This window comes from Pagrus major, chromosome 20, assembly GCF_040436345.1.
Source record: "Pagrus major chromosome 20, Pma_NU_1.0".
Taxonomy (NCBI): Eukaryota; Metazoa; Chordata; class Actinopteri; order Spariformes; family Sparidae; genus Pagrus; species Pagrus major.
In genome coordinates, this window is record NC_133234.1 from 5879882 (window position 1) to 5894926 (window position 15045).

Consider the following 15045-nt stretch of genomic DNA (forward strand, 5'->3'; position numbering starts at 1 on the left):
TGTCTGCTGGTTATTGATGTGTTCTTTGGTGCTACGATCAGGCTGGTCCAAGACAACGAAGCTCACAATTAAAATTCCAGATTTTACTGCAATATGCTGTGAAATCAGAGGATCATTTCTACATTATTACAATTGGGTTTGTCATTTTGGCTTTCATTTAAAGAACAGGAGTCAGTGAAAAAGTGGCATTAATCCACATGGGCCATAAGCAGGCAAGCAACAGAAGGAACTAAAGGTGTGTGTGTCTGTGTGTTTATGTCCTCTTCAGCTTCTGATTCAGTTCAGACTCGTCTCTTCCCCTTTCCTCTCAGAACATGTCTGAAGTAAAGCACATACATTTAGCAGTCAAATAAGAGCGGAGAGGTGAAGAGCAGTGAGTCAAATTAGCTGAGGTGCAGCCATGCAGACAGCTCGCAATCTCCTGTTACTCAAAGTGGCCACGCCTTTAATTATGCATTTAGACTGAAACAATGTTTACTTCTGCTGTAAAGTTGGACATTTTAACATCCGGTCTTATGAAGATTGATTTGCTTTTGGAGCCATGATAGGCCATTCAAGACACTTCTGAGTTAGCTTCATTTCTCAGCCCTGAGGTTGCCACCTGGATGGAACGGAGCAAGGAAAGCAGAAGATGGGTGCACACATCAGTCTGAGGTCAACTAAATAAATACACTGGATACATTTTTTGTCCGTTAATTTGAAAGATGTAAATATTAAGTTCGTCGTTGGTCATAATTCATGCCGCAAAAATACAAGCACTAAAATTTAGACTGGTCTGATGACATTAAACACAAGTGTTAATACATCAGTAATGCTTCATGGTTATTACAAAAGACTCTGACCTACATGTTCTCACTGTTAAAACCTTTTTTCTCATGAAGAGAACTGTCGCATATAAATCTTTGCTCAGTCAAGTTTAATTTCAGCATGTGTCCTTGAAGGTTCATTCATCAGTGGTGTGAACAGCTGCCAGGACGCTGGATGATTCCTGGGTTAGGCTCACAGGGTTAGAGTCAGCAGCTCCTGCTATTTTCTACAGAGGGTCACTAAACCATGTACATGTGAACAACATGTGGCAGCCTCAGAGAGGCTGTAGAGCAGCATGAGGGTGTGTGTGGTTAATCTGTAGCCGTAGCGGTCGGGCTCCAATCAGAGTCACAGCAGAATCAATTCAGTTCTTCTGATTCTTTGAGAGCCAAAGTCAAAACAGGTCATGTTATTACACTTTAACTGGCAACTCTTTTGATAGTCAACATCTTTCATGTAAAAACATCTGATGGTTCCAGCGTCACACTCATGACGATCTGTTGCTTTTCCTTTGGATTACTTTGGACTTTAAGCAACAGAACACTCAGAAACACTGCTCACTTGTCCTAACATGGAGCATTAGTCAACCCTGACCAAGAAAGCTTTAGAGCCCAAACACAGCAGCGGGTCAGAAATACTACCATGCAAGATCATAGTGAAGCCACACAGCAACAGCATGTCAGCACACCAAATCCACCCTGTTATTAAGAATTCCTTCAAACTGTTGATGTTTTCAAAGATGAACAATCTGCCAGTAAAGGTTGTTGTAGCCATCACCTCTACTGTCCGAGGATGTTTGAGAACAAATCTACATATTTCTAATTTTAGACTGCAGTGTCACTATATTACACAGCACCATGCTATTGGGATGTGGTATATGGGTGCTCTCCCTCTCTCTCTCTCACACACACACACAGAGATTCGTCAACTGTTTTGTGAAAGTCTTCTGTCATCTTTTATCTGGCCCTCGGAGCCTCGCTGCAGCCCACCACACACACGCTAACTGGGAAACAGCAAGTGAACTTTGGCCTGGGTCAGTGAGGATCCCTGTCGCCGCAGATGTAATGAGGCGAGAGACATTAGAGAGCTCTATTATCACTGGACAGCAGCCACACACACACACACACACACACACTCAGCTCGACTGTCTTCTTATATTCTGCCAGTCTTCTTCTTTAAGACTGTGACGTCTCTTCCACATACACACCCTCTGGCTCCACGTCTACACAGCGAAGATGTCTCATCTCTCCACACACACCTCAAAGTCAGTATTCATTGAGTGTGTCAGAGTATTAACTGCCCCTAACACACCAAACATTCTCACAGTGTTGCATATTTTTAAGATAACTTGTGACTGGTGTCAGTGCTGATCTGTGTGAGAGGATCCTGAGCTGACAGCAGTGAGCAGCAGCTGGAGGACAGTAACACCGTCCTGTGGTGGGACACATATTCGTTTGTGATGTTGCTTTCCTGTGTGAATGCAGTGAGAGGAGGGCTCGGTGTTTCCTTCCTGCGTGTCAACAGCAGTGACGAGTACTTTAGTGCAGGATCAAACACTTTTACAAGGCAGTAAACAGCTTTAACATTCAGTTCAACAATACAGCAGCAGAGGAGGAGGAAGAGGAGACACACAGCTCCACTGACCCAGGGACACGTCCACATGGTCCGTCCTCCTCACACACGGCACCAGTCCTTCTTTCAGCCGTCCTCTCCACGTCCACATTCTCCACCTGTGCTTCTTGACTGTCTCATTTTATGTATTGTATGTATAATTAAAGGGGCACTCCACAAACTAACATATGAAGTTTAAATACAGTCAAATAATATATTCTGGAGGAGCTTTCCAGGAAACCTTTAAACAGACAGGACACACCCAGTGAATTCTGATTTACAAAAAGCAGTTCAGTGCCACAGTTTGGCTTCAGTTCATGAACATAGTGTTCAACTGTGTTCCGTCTGTCCAGTCACTGCAGGCGTCAAAGTCCAAAGATCAAAGACCCAGAACCATTTTTGATCCAGGAGAACCTGAAGTTTCAGTCTCAAAAAAACCTCAGGAAGTGTATTTTATTTCAAGCTGAAGAGGAGAAATCTTGACAAAGATAGTTGATTAATCGAGTCTCATGTCCAGGTCATCAGATACTGACACCGGCCAACCCAAAGCTTCAGAATCTGAAGAGATTGGACTTTTTTAGACCTCCATATGAATTTTAGTCTACATCTGACCTGTCTGAAACAAGTTACATCCATGTATTATAATATTATCCTGTGTGTTTTCAGGAGGAATCCTTCATTTCATTCACAGATCATGTAGACGTGTCAGAGGGTAAATAAAGGTTATTAAATCATAAAAATATATTATCCATTAAACATTTCGAGACAGAGTTTTATTGCAGACAACAGCTGCCTGCTGTGAACCAGACCATAAGAATGCTTTACAGAACCGAGCCGGACCGCTGAAACCTTTTTTTTAAAACAGTCATAATTACAATAACATAAGACATAAAATCCAGAGTATCAACATCAGTATTCATCTCTCTCCCTCTCTTTCTTCCTCTCTCTCTCTCTCTCTCTCTCGCTCCCCCCCTTCCTCCCCCCCTCTGTTTTACGGCCGGTGAACTTGGTTGCGCGCGAGAGTTCACCTAGATGTCAGGGTCACAGGCGGGTCAGCCAATGCGCGAGCTGAGGGAGGGAGATCCAAACACGCGCCAGCACAAGTGCTGACTGCGCGCTCTGTGTGTGTGTGTGTGTGTGTGTGTGCGCGTGTGTGAATAGTGATAAGAGTAAACACATGAACAGATGTCAGTGAACTCATCATCAGCCTATCAGCTGTCTGTGTTTCATCAACACAACAGAGAAAGTACACAGGCACACACACACACACACACACACACAGTTTTATGACTGACAGCTGATGTGTTTATATCTTCACTGTTGGTCTGTTACATTTCACAGTGAGTAAGTCCTGACTGCTCTACAGACTGATGATAAACACAAACACATAAATATGATGCATTGATTCAAACTACAGGCCCACCCAGTGGTATAGTTACTATAATAGTTACTAATGTAACTCTGCATAATGTGAGTAAACACTTGAACTTGTAAAGAAGCTTTTACATTCTGGTAGTTGTTCCTTTAGTGAGAGTAACGGAGCGGTAAACTGGTTAACTTCATCCTGAGCTCACATGTGTGGAGCCCCAAAGAAGACAAAGAGAAATCAAACATGCTGAAAACAGGCAGGTGACTTATTTCCAGCACGCTAATGTTAGCCAGCTAGCTTGCTGTGTTGCAGCCACAGAGTTGATTGCACTTTTCGCAAATTCCTTGTGTTAATTTTGTCATGTCATTAAAAGTGAGTCAGGTGTCGCTGTCAGTGCTGTCAAAGGTTAGGTAAGCTTGCAGAAAGTGCACGGTGAGACCGAGGTGGACAGAAGCTGCATGGAGCATCCGGTTCATTTTCAAAACATAACACCCTGTACACACCCCAGAGCTACAGTGCAACAAAGTCAGAAATAACGGCAAAAAAAACAAACAGAAAAATTTAAACTAAACAGCAAAAAATCAAGGAAAAATGACAATCTTTGCAGGTCAGCAGTATCAGGCAGACATCACGCTCCCAGTGAGGTCTGAAACCATGTGGACAACATGACAGAGACGTGTCCGGAGGAAATAGGCTGTTACAGTTTGATCTACACCCCTGATCTAAAAAAAACAAGTTGGACACTGTGTGAAACATGAATGTTTTGTCACACACTCACATGAACACTGAGAAAGACAACATGTTTAATGTTTCACCTCATCACCTTCATAGATTTTTATAAATATATACTTATTGTGAATTCGATGGCAGCAACATCTTTCAAACCAGTTGAGATGGCAGCAGAAGACAAACACACCTGTGTGGATCAATCCACAGGTGAACAGGTTGATTGGTGACAGTTTACAGGTTATTAAAGGAGCATCCTTCAAAAGGCTCGGTCATCCACAGGCAGGGACGAGGAGAGCTTCAACACTTCATCAAACACTTCATCAAGCACAGGATTTTATAAAGGAGATTACTACATTGGTAAATCTCATGTTAGTTAACAGAGTTTGTTTTATTTAGGGGTTTTTTATTCCAGGTTTTATACAGCAATTCTACATTGAAAAAGAAAACCAAGGAGTTGAAAATAAAATGAGCTAATGAAATATAAAGAGAAAATCAAAATAATTCAAGTTTTTATTTTTATTTTGGACTGACTCAAGACAGAAGGAAAGATAAACCTGTTCCCTTGTTGTTTGCTGTCATTTATGATCTTATTCAGTTATATCTATAAAATATAGAATAATCTATATATAGGAAATTAAATATTTGACATGGCACTGCATCTGAATCATAAAGCATGTTAGAAATGATCATGTTCTGGACCTTTGCTTGGACTTGGCTGCTAAATCTCGACTCCCGCTGGTGAAACATGTAATGACCGGCTGTGTGACAGGCAGCTTTCTGAACAGTAACAAAGGCAGAACATGACAATAATAATATCTCACCGCTCCTTTTATTCTGTAGCTGATCTGGTCCTCTGCTCAGAGGGTCAGAACCTCCTGGACCTCAGTGTCTCCTCAGTTTACAGACATTGTCGTTTGCTCTTCTTCTTTGAGTTAGCTGCTAACTGCTGCTAACTGCTTTTTAAATCCCCTGGTGTTGGGTCACACACACAGTACATTATCAGAACTTCACACCCAGCTCACCCTTTATATACGGACTGATTTGGCCCTGTTTCTATCTCTACTGCTGGTCCATTCAGTGTCTGTGTGTTTTTTACAGAATATCTGTGCAACATTTCCGCCTTGAACAAGCTGTGTGCAGAAAAACTATTCTCTACACTTGAACTTCCCTTCACCCGCCCTCCCCCTCCACCCCTCCACCCCCCCGGCTTTATCACACCTGAACAGCAGAATCCTGTTTCACACATTCACATTGTGATGAGAAAAACTCACCAGCTACAGAATGAGCAGCTGGAAACCCATTCACCCTGAACATGCATCACCCACTGCTGCCTGTCTGAACACAAAGTCAACAAGGGTTTGTGCATTCATATCGTAGCTGATGTTGGATTCAGTTTTGAGAGGCTTAAATTCAATAATCTCATGAAAACTGTCATATTTTGGCATCAGACCTTTGCTGTTATTGTCATGCTCAGACCATTACTGTCTTTAAAGCCCCTAACCTTCCTACAATCAGATGAAGACACTGTCAAGACAACTTTACTCATATTACTCTGCTGTTCTGTTCTCCACTGAATTTCTTTTCCGAGATGTAGTCCAGGCCAGAGGGGGTTCAAAATGATCTGTGGGAGTGTGAAAATACAAGGAAATGTTAAGCAGTGATCACTGAGACGTGCAAAGCACATGTACACAGTCACACTGAGCCAGAGTTTAGAGTCAGAAGAATGTCATAGTCTGGATTTTATAAATACTGAGATCAGACAAACCCTTCACCCCTTTCACCAGCACACACACAGAAAAAGTCTCAATGTTTCTAAATTATTTAGGTTTTTTGGATTGTATGCATTTTCATTTTTTTTATGTATGCGTTTTATTTTCATGGTGCAACGGTCAAAGGGGCTCTATGTAGTTTGGGTGAAAAAATGTTAATGAGAAGAGAATGATCTTTATTGGCTGATTTTTTTCTGTCCAAGCAAACTAAATAAACAAACTCTTTGTTTTCATGTTTGAATAAAGTGAATAAACAAACTGACCTTAAAGGACAACACAATTTATACTGTCTTACTTTGTTTATATGTGGCGGACCCTGCCACCTCTCTCGCTTCAAACAGTGTTTTTTGGAACATTATTTTCCTCTGAGAACAGCTTGTTTATTCACTGACGGAAAAAGTTTGTATTATTACCTCATTAATATTCTAAATATTAAAATTCTGAGTTTGAATTTCTTCTCCAAAACTACACAGTGCCCCTTTAAGAAAACTCTCATGAAAAAAGAAAAAGACTACAAACGTTTCGTCAGAAAAAACTTTCTAGGAATTTATCAGGAAATTACAGATTCACAAAATGTGTTACTATTTCATTATCCAAAAAAAGTAGGGAATGTGTAGGTTATCGTCAAAGCACACTATGATCCGACATGATGGCTGCAGGAACAGGTACTATTTTTGTCTAAGAGAAACTATACATTGGGGTTGCCAGGTCTGTGTGACAAAACCAGCCCACTGGCCAGTCAAAACCAGCTCAATACCAGAACTCAAACTATGTCCATACGTATACTGCTTTTAAGGTCCAACAGTACGGCTGATACCGACAAATATAAATGTTTAGTGTGCCAGCATTAAAAACTGTTTCCCTCAACACTTCTTTCTCTTCCATCCTAAAATGAATAAAATCATCTCAGTTTACCTGATTAAACTACAGACGTTTAACAGTTGAGTATAAAAAAGAGAAAAACTCCTTTCTCCAGAAATGACGTTTCTCCCAGGGTTCGCTAGTTGTGACCTTTTTCACATCACGAGAGGCGCCAGCAGGTGGAGAGTATAGACCTGCGTTTGTGTTTGTGTGTGTGTGTGTATTTTTGGGCTGGATGTCCATACACTTGAAAAATAGGTCTACCTAACCAGTGGACAAAAAATGTAACCCATGGCAACACATCCACAGAAAAACTGTGGGCCTGGCAACCCTGCTGTACAGACAGTGAAAGGAAGTAGGGGTTAGTTGGGGCCCATCTGGACAGGATTCTTTAAATTCCCCATGCTGTCAGAAAACAAATCACATTTTTGATTTAGTTTTTAACAGTTTTAGGTTCGTGGGAGTCAGCGTCACACCTGTCCTGGTCATCACACATCACCACCACAGAAAAGGCTCTACTTTCTGAGGAAACTTAAGCAGGTTCAATTCCAGAGCTAGATTCTGGTCAATTTATACAGAGCAGCAACAGAAAGCATTCTGACTGGAAAGATCACAAACTGTCTGGTTCATCACGGCCCAGGACAGGAAGGCTCTACAGCAGGTGATTAAAACCACCAGAACATCACTGATACAGAAGTATCTGCTGCTGTACCACCAGACTACAGAGCAGCTTCACTCCTCAGGCTTTGAGACTCCAACTCCTCCTCAGCACTCCACTCTATAAAAAAGGTTTATTTTTATATATAACATAAAGGGACAACTCAGATTTTGTTCTAGCACACTGCTGTTGTAAAATGAATAATAAATTAACCTTTATCCTTTAATCCCTTCAGTTACTGTTGGCCTTCAGTCTAACTTTGGTCTATACTAGATTGGACTCAGTCTGAAACAATATGCAGTGTGTTGTTCAGTGTAGACTGTAGCCTTTACTCCACAGCCTGTCAAACTCTGACAGTCCAGAACAAACACAGACAGCATGTCTCCAGTGTCCTCAGTGGTATCTACGGCCACGCTGTAAGCAGCTAGAAGTCAGAGGAGAAGTGGTGGAAGTTTAGCAGATCAGATCATGTGTCCTGCTGTTGTGTGACCGAACAGTGATAGCTGCCGTGCCTTCACACCGGGGTGAAGCTCAGGGCGACACAGTCAGCCAGAACAGACAGATCATCCATGTAATGTGTCGTTGTAAAACAGGCAGCCAAGCTGTCTCACTGTCACTGACCGAGTGGCCCTGCCGCACACACACACACATACACCCACACGCAAACACACACATACACACACACATACACACACACACACACACTCTCTCTCTCTCTCTCTCTCTCTCTCTCTCTCTCTCTCTCACAGACACACACACAGACACACACACACACTCACACACACATACACACTCACACACACACATACACACATACACACAGACACACACACTCACACTCTCTCTCTCTCACACACACCCACACACACACACGCAGACACACACACACACACACACACACACACACACACTCACACTCTCTCTCTCTCACACACACACACACACGCACACACACACACACACACACATATACTCTGACGTTATGGCAGGTCGTAAAAAACAAAGTCCAAACGCACAGTGAGGATGTGGTGATCCGGCTCTGTTGACTTGGCTCTGGTTCTGCTCGGTGTTTACTTTTCATGCGGCGTAGCCCGGGGATAACCCTGCGTGCGTGTTTGTGTGCGCGCGTCCCTCGTGTCCCTGCTGACCCAGGTTTGAACTCAGTCAGTGAGATATCATTTTATCATTTCATCATTTTATAAGGGAGGAGGGTTAAAGTCTCGTTCTGGATCAGAGTCTGGACCTGAACACAGTCAGGCTGCTGCCAGGTTCCTCCTGAGACCTGATAAACAGGACTGATCTCTGATCAGTGTGAATGATTACTACCACATGGTCAGCGCTGCCGCAGACAGCCTGCAGACTGCAGTAAACAGTGAGCAGCAGTAAAGTGAAGCGGAGCCACAGGCAGAGGATTAAGACATTCTTCAGCCTCTCCTCCTGTGAAGCAGCTGAAAATGTGCTGCTCAAAAGCTTTCTGCCGCTGAATGCAGCCGCCCTGCAGGCATGAGTCCTGATCCCACCAGCGGAATTTAAGCCAAGGTAATGAGTGTGTAAACTAGCCGGCTTATTGCCAACAAAGGCGTCTTGGGACGCGCTCCCATTGTCTCGGAGGGAGTCATCACCTTTTCTCAGTGAAATCCGCCGCGGATTGTCTGCGTGCAACAGGAGGCAGGATTAAAGATGCGGCCTGGGAACAAATGGTGAGGCAAGTGAGCCAGGACGGGCCGGAGGCGGGGCCGAGCGACACCCACAATTAAAGATGAACTTTGAGTGAACTAATTTATCTGAGGGAGGAGAAGGTGACCGGCTGCCTGCAGCCTGGCAGCCTATAAAAGAGGCGGGTGAGCAGCCAGGAGGCTCCAACGCTGACAGAGCTTCACCTGAGCTGCACCACCTCTCCGACAAGACGCTGCAGCATGGCTCTGAGCACACTGCTGGCCACCTTCCTCTGCACCATCGTGCTTCCCATCTTGCTTTTTCTGGTGGCGTTGAAGCTGTGGGAGGTTTACATGATCCGAGGCAGAGACCCGAGCTGTCCCAGCCCGCTGCCCCCCGGGTCCATGGGCTTACCCTTCATTGGAGAGACGCTGCAGCTCATCCTCCAGGTAACCGCTCAGCGCAGTCAGCTGACACGCGTGGATACGATGCTGCTGCAGCCTGCAGCAGGCTGTGAGGAGATGTGGTTAACTAGTTTTAATGCTGTGTTCATGCTGGAGACCATGAGGCTCCTGCAGGGTCACAGGCGGTGCTGAACTGGACTGAACATGCTCATGTATCCGAACAGTTCTGACCTGGTTAATGTCGTTTTTAACACTTGGAGATAATGTGTGATTTGTGTAGCAGTCTATTGATTAATGTTAAAGTGGGCAGGATATTGATTTGTACTGATAATATGTGAGCTGTCAGGTCTGCGTCCCTCCGTTAACTCCTGCTGTTGTGTGTGTGTGTGACCGTCTCAGAGGAGAAAGTTCCTGCGCATGAAGCGGCAGAAGTACGGCTACATCTACCGCACACACCTCTTCGGGAACCCCACGGTGCGCGTCACCGGAGCGGATAATGTCCGGCACATCCTACTGGGGGAGCACCGGCTCGTGTCCGCGCAGTGGCCCGCATCAGTGCGCACCATCCTGGGCTCGGACACGCTGTCTAATGTGCACGGAGCCCAACACAAGACCAAGAAGAAGGTGAGTTGATTCATGTGAAATCCTCTTCACTGCTAACAGGACAGACTGCTGCGGATCATCATCCGATCAGTTCAGTACACGAGGAGCAAATGTGTCTCCTTCTAGCTCGCTTGATTTTAAATTAAGGAGCACCACAACTACCATAACTGGTTTAATAATAAGTCTCATCACTGCCATGTCTGATAATACATCACCATCATTTGTGATCATTGGATTTTAAAGAAAGTGAAACATCCTGGTAGATCAGTTGGATGACTTCAACCTGTCTCAACTCTCTAAGGATTTTCTAGACCTGAGTGTTGCACACTTATGCAGGTCAAAACTTTCTTTGTTTCAGAGAACAGTATTAGTAGTAGATTTGTACTGAAACAGGCTGAAACATCTTCATGTTCTGGCAGATTGTTTAAGTTGCTCAGAGACGCCTGAAGGTCTGAATTACGAGGAGATCTGTGCAGTGCACTAAGACAACTCTACTATCCCCAGTGGATGACTGGATAGAAAATGATACTAGATGAAGCACTTTGGTTTCCATAAATCTAACCTCCCTCCTGTCCTTCACCAGGCCATCATGCGGGCTTTCTCCAGAGAGGCTCTGGAGCTCTACATCCCCGTCATCCAGGAGGAGGTGCGGGCTGCGGTGAAGGAGTGGCTGGCCAAGGACTCCTGCGTGCTGGTCTATCCGGAGATGAAGCGGCTGATGTTCCGCATAGCCATGAGGATCCTCCTGGGCTTCGAGCCGGAGCAAATCAAGACTGACGAGCAGCAGCTGGTGGAAGCTTTTGAAGAAATGATCAAGAATCTGTTCTCGCTGCCCATCGACGTGCCTTTCAGCGGACTGTACAGGGTAAGAGAGAAAAACTGAACACTTTCTGTTTTAGGATTTAAATCTGTGGATCAAAATGAACAATTAGGAGACAGGTTGAGATGCATGACTGTTGGGTATGAATACAGAGTTAAAGGATCATTGCAGGGATTTTGCATGATACAGCATAGGCAATTGACTGTCATTTTACCATCCTCCAGGGTCTGAAGGCGAGAAACTTCATTCACTCGAAGATAGAGGAGAACATCAAGAAGAAGGTGCAGGAGTCAGACAAGGAAAGAAAACACAGAGACGCTCTGCAGCAGCTCATAGACAGCAGCAAGAAGAACGGGGAACCATTCAGCATGCAGGTAGCCACATGATGTCATCACAGCTATCCTCTAGTGTTTTCTGTCCTTCATATAAGACATGGTTTTGTTTGGGCCTAAACTAATAGTGTGTCTACATCTGTGTCTCCAGGCCATTAAAGAGTCTGCGACAGAGCTGCTGTTTGGGGGCCATGAAACCACAGCCAGCACGGCCACGTCTCTGCTGATGTTCCTGGGCCTCAACCCTGAAGCTGTGGACAGACTGAGGCAGGAGCTGATGGACAAGGTAATTTACACTGTACCTTTAAGTTGTCCTTTCAACTCCTTACAAACTGTCTTCTGCAATTTATTTTGCTGATCAGTCACCATGACAACAATCTGATGCACCTCTGAATTCATCTAATTTATGTGATCATTTTTATGAAGAATTGATCAAATTAACAATCGTACTTCATCATTATGTAAGAAAAGACCATGTTTGACCTTGCAGAGAGAACCTGGCCAAAAAAATGTTTAAAAGTCTGCTTACTGTCATTCAATGAGCCTTCAGCCACATCTCATGGTCTTTATCAGTAAATCACATTTGCTCAGTCGTCACACTGCCTGCTGAGGAAGAGCATGAAATGCAGAGGAAAAGCTAGTAGTGGAGCAGGAGTGTAACAAAATTGCGTCGCTTTTTAGGATAAGGGCCTGCTGATATCTACTGTGATTTAGTCTCCATGTGTTAAAACACAATGGGGTGGTTGGTATCAGGGTTGTACTCAGTAGTTCGAAGCTTCATTTATAATGCTGACATTCAAATTCCAAATCATTCACATGTTGTGAATGTTAACACACGTTTGTGTCTTATTTTTAAATATTTGGTACAGCCCTAACAGAGATGGTAATCCACGGTGAAGCTTTGTTAGTAACATTAACTGGTGTAACACATGAACCCAGGTGGGATGAGCAGGCCTGAGCTGCTCACCTGAATGTGTTTTTTCCACTGTGTTGCTTCAGTGTAGCTATTACTCAACTTAAGACCGTTCTCTGCTCACGTGCCTGTTTTTCTGTGCCTTCAGGAGGAGCAGGGGATGGACCTCCAGAGTCTGAACATCGAGTCCTTGGAGCAGTTGAAATACACAGGCTGTGTCATTAAAGAGACTCTGAGGATCAACCCTCCTGTCCCAGGAGGCTTCAGAGTGGCCCTCAAGACCTTTGAGCTCAATGTAAGTTGACAAAGATCTCTCTGAACTCCATAAATCTGTAAATGACTTGCAGTGAGAAACTGTAAACTTGCATCAACCCGTCTGCTCACTGATTTTTATTTTTTTCCCCTCACCATTTCAGGGTTACCAAATCCCCAAAGGCTGGAACGTCATCTACAGCATCTGTGACACCCACGATGTGGCAGAGATCTTCCCCAACAAGGAAGACTTCCAGCCGGAGCGCTTCATGAGCAAACCCTCCACTGACTCCTCCAGGTTTCAGTACATCCCGTTTGGAGGGGGCTCCAGGATGTGTGTGGGGAAGGAGTTTGCTAAGGTCCTGTTGAAGATCTTCCTGGTGGAAGTGGTCACAAAGTGTCACTGGACTCTTTTAAATGGGCCCCCCACCATGAAAACAGGACCTACTGTCTATCCTGTGGACAATCTGCCAACCAAGTTTACCAGCTATGAACAAAATTAAACTGATATGACAATGGGCTGGGTTTCCTTAAAGCAATGTAGGGGTATCATCTGTGTTTTATCTCTGAATCCACAGGGAAGCTACAGTTAATCAAGGGAAGCACTCAGGTGCTCTTAAACGAATCAAAGAGTGCATTTACACATGAACTGAAAATGTGATTCTGATGTTTTGGACTTGAGTCCATGTGGATTTTATGGCATGACACAAAGTGTACATATTGTAGATGACTTAAGAACGTATTTTACATTTTATATTATCATGTTAATACATTGGATTGTATATACTTTTTTTTTGTTTTTTTTTTAAATGAGCAAACTAAACGAGAGGCACTATACACAGACATGGATCACTTTAATCAGCTCAGAGGTGTATCTATAGGATGATGTACATATGTAATGTAGAGTCTGTTTATATAACTTTGTATCTTACCCAATTTATTTAAGTGACTTATGTTATATTGTTTGGGCTTTTTATTTAATAAAACTGTTTTGTGGAGAATCTTGTTTTTGTCATTTCATTTAAATTAAAGGTTTAAACCATAATGAATTAACATAATGTTGACATTTTGAGAAGTGCTCTACTTTACCTTCTTTAGTGTGAGTGAGTGATAAAGATTAATTTAAAGGGAGTCATGTTAACCTGGTTTAGCATTAAGACTGACAGCAGCGAGAAACGTCCAGCCTGGCTCTGTGCAGAGTTAAACGACCAGCCTATCACCTTCAAGCGTGCATTCATGTATTCACACTCACAGGGCTAGCAATTCCATGTTACATTAATAACATGTTCATCTCAAGTGCTTAAGTGTTGGTGGTTGGGTTGACTTGTGGGTAATTTGGGCAGTAGGTTTTAACAATGAAGAAGAATGTGTGGAATAAAGAGAGATGCAATGTGGAGTACTCCTTTAAAAAAACACGACATGCTGGAAATATATCTTCACAAACACACCAGCACCTCCGCTCTGACAGAGTGCAGGGTGCCAGATGTGGTCGTTGAGCACAAGTTTTGATTCTTGTCTCCGTACAGACTCAGTCCAGACTCAGCTCCAGCATGTACATTTATTTTTCTGTGTGCTGATTAAACAAACAGGTACAATATGCTACTTGTTTGTTTAATCAGCACACAGAAAAATAAATGTACATGCTGGAGCTGAGAGCTGGAGCTTATGACGACCATCCTACCAGCAGCTCAAAGCTCACTAGGTACAATATGCTACTTAGTGAGCTTTGAGCTGCTGGTAGGATGGTGGTAAAGTATCTGTTCCTGATTCTGACAGAACCAGGCTCTGTTTGCCCTGCTCCAAGTCTTTATGCTAAGATAGGCTCATTCATTTCTGACTCCAGCTCTGCACAGCTCTCTCTCTCTCTCACTCTCAGAAAGAAAACAAATAAGTCTGTTTTTTTATATTAAAAAAATAATTAAGACCTGCTTTGGTGGTCATATATTAAGTTTAAAGGAAGTTGACAAAACTGAGTTTAAGGAAAAACAGGCTCTAACAGCCATTTTGTGAATAACTGTTTACTGCAATAGTCATGATGATCTGAAATCACTTCTTTATTATAACACATACAGCAGGATATTAGAATATAATGAAAACAAAAGGTTTAATGAAGTCATTAGTGATAAAGAGCGGCTCTCTGCGGTTTATTTGAAAACACCAGCGAAGATTTGCTGATGACAGTTAATGTATTTACTCTGTACACACAGAGGATGGGTGGTCCTGACACACACTCACACATTCCATTATCCTTACAGAATCAA

General features: G+C 43.4%; 1 protein-coding gene across 1 annotated transcript; it reads left to right on the plus strand.

Moving 5' to 3' along the window:
- The first annotated feature begins 9397 nt into the window (after window positions 1-9397).
- Window positions 9398-13785, plus strand: cyp26a1 (cytochrome P450, family 26, subfamily A, polypeptide 1). Its single transcript, XM_073488957.1, has 7 exons — window positions 9398-9909; window positions 10264-10488; window positions 11051-11332; window positions 11512-11661; window positions 11771-11905; window positions 12681-12827; window positions 12949-13785. Exons 1-7 carry the CDS (start codon window positions 9721-9723, stop codon window positions 13285-13287), a joined length of 1467 nt encoding a protein of 488 aa, XP_073345058.1. The 5' UTR covers window positions 9398-9720; the 3' UTR covers window positions 13288-13785.
- Window positions 13786-15045: the final 1260 nt, after the last annotated feature.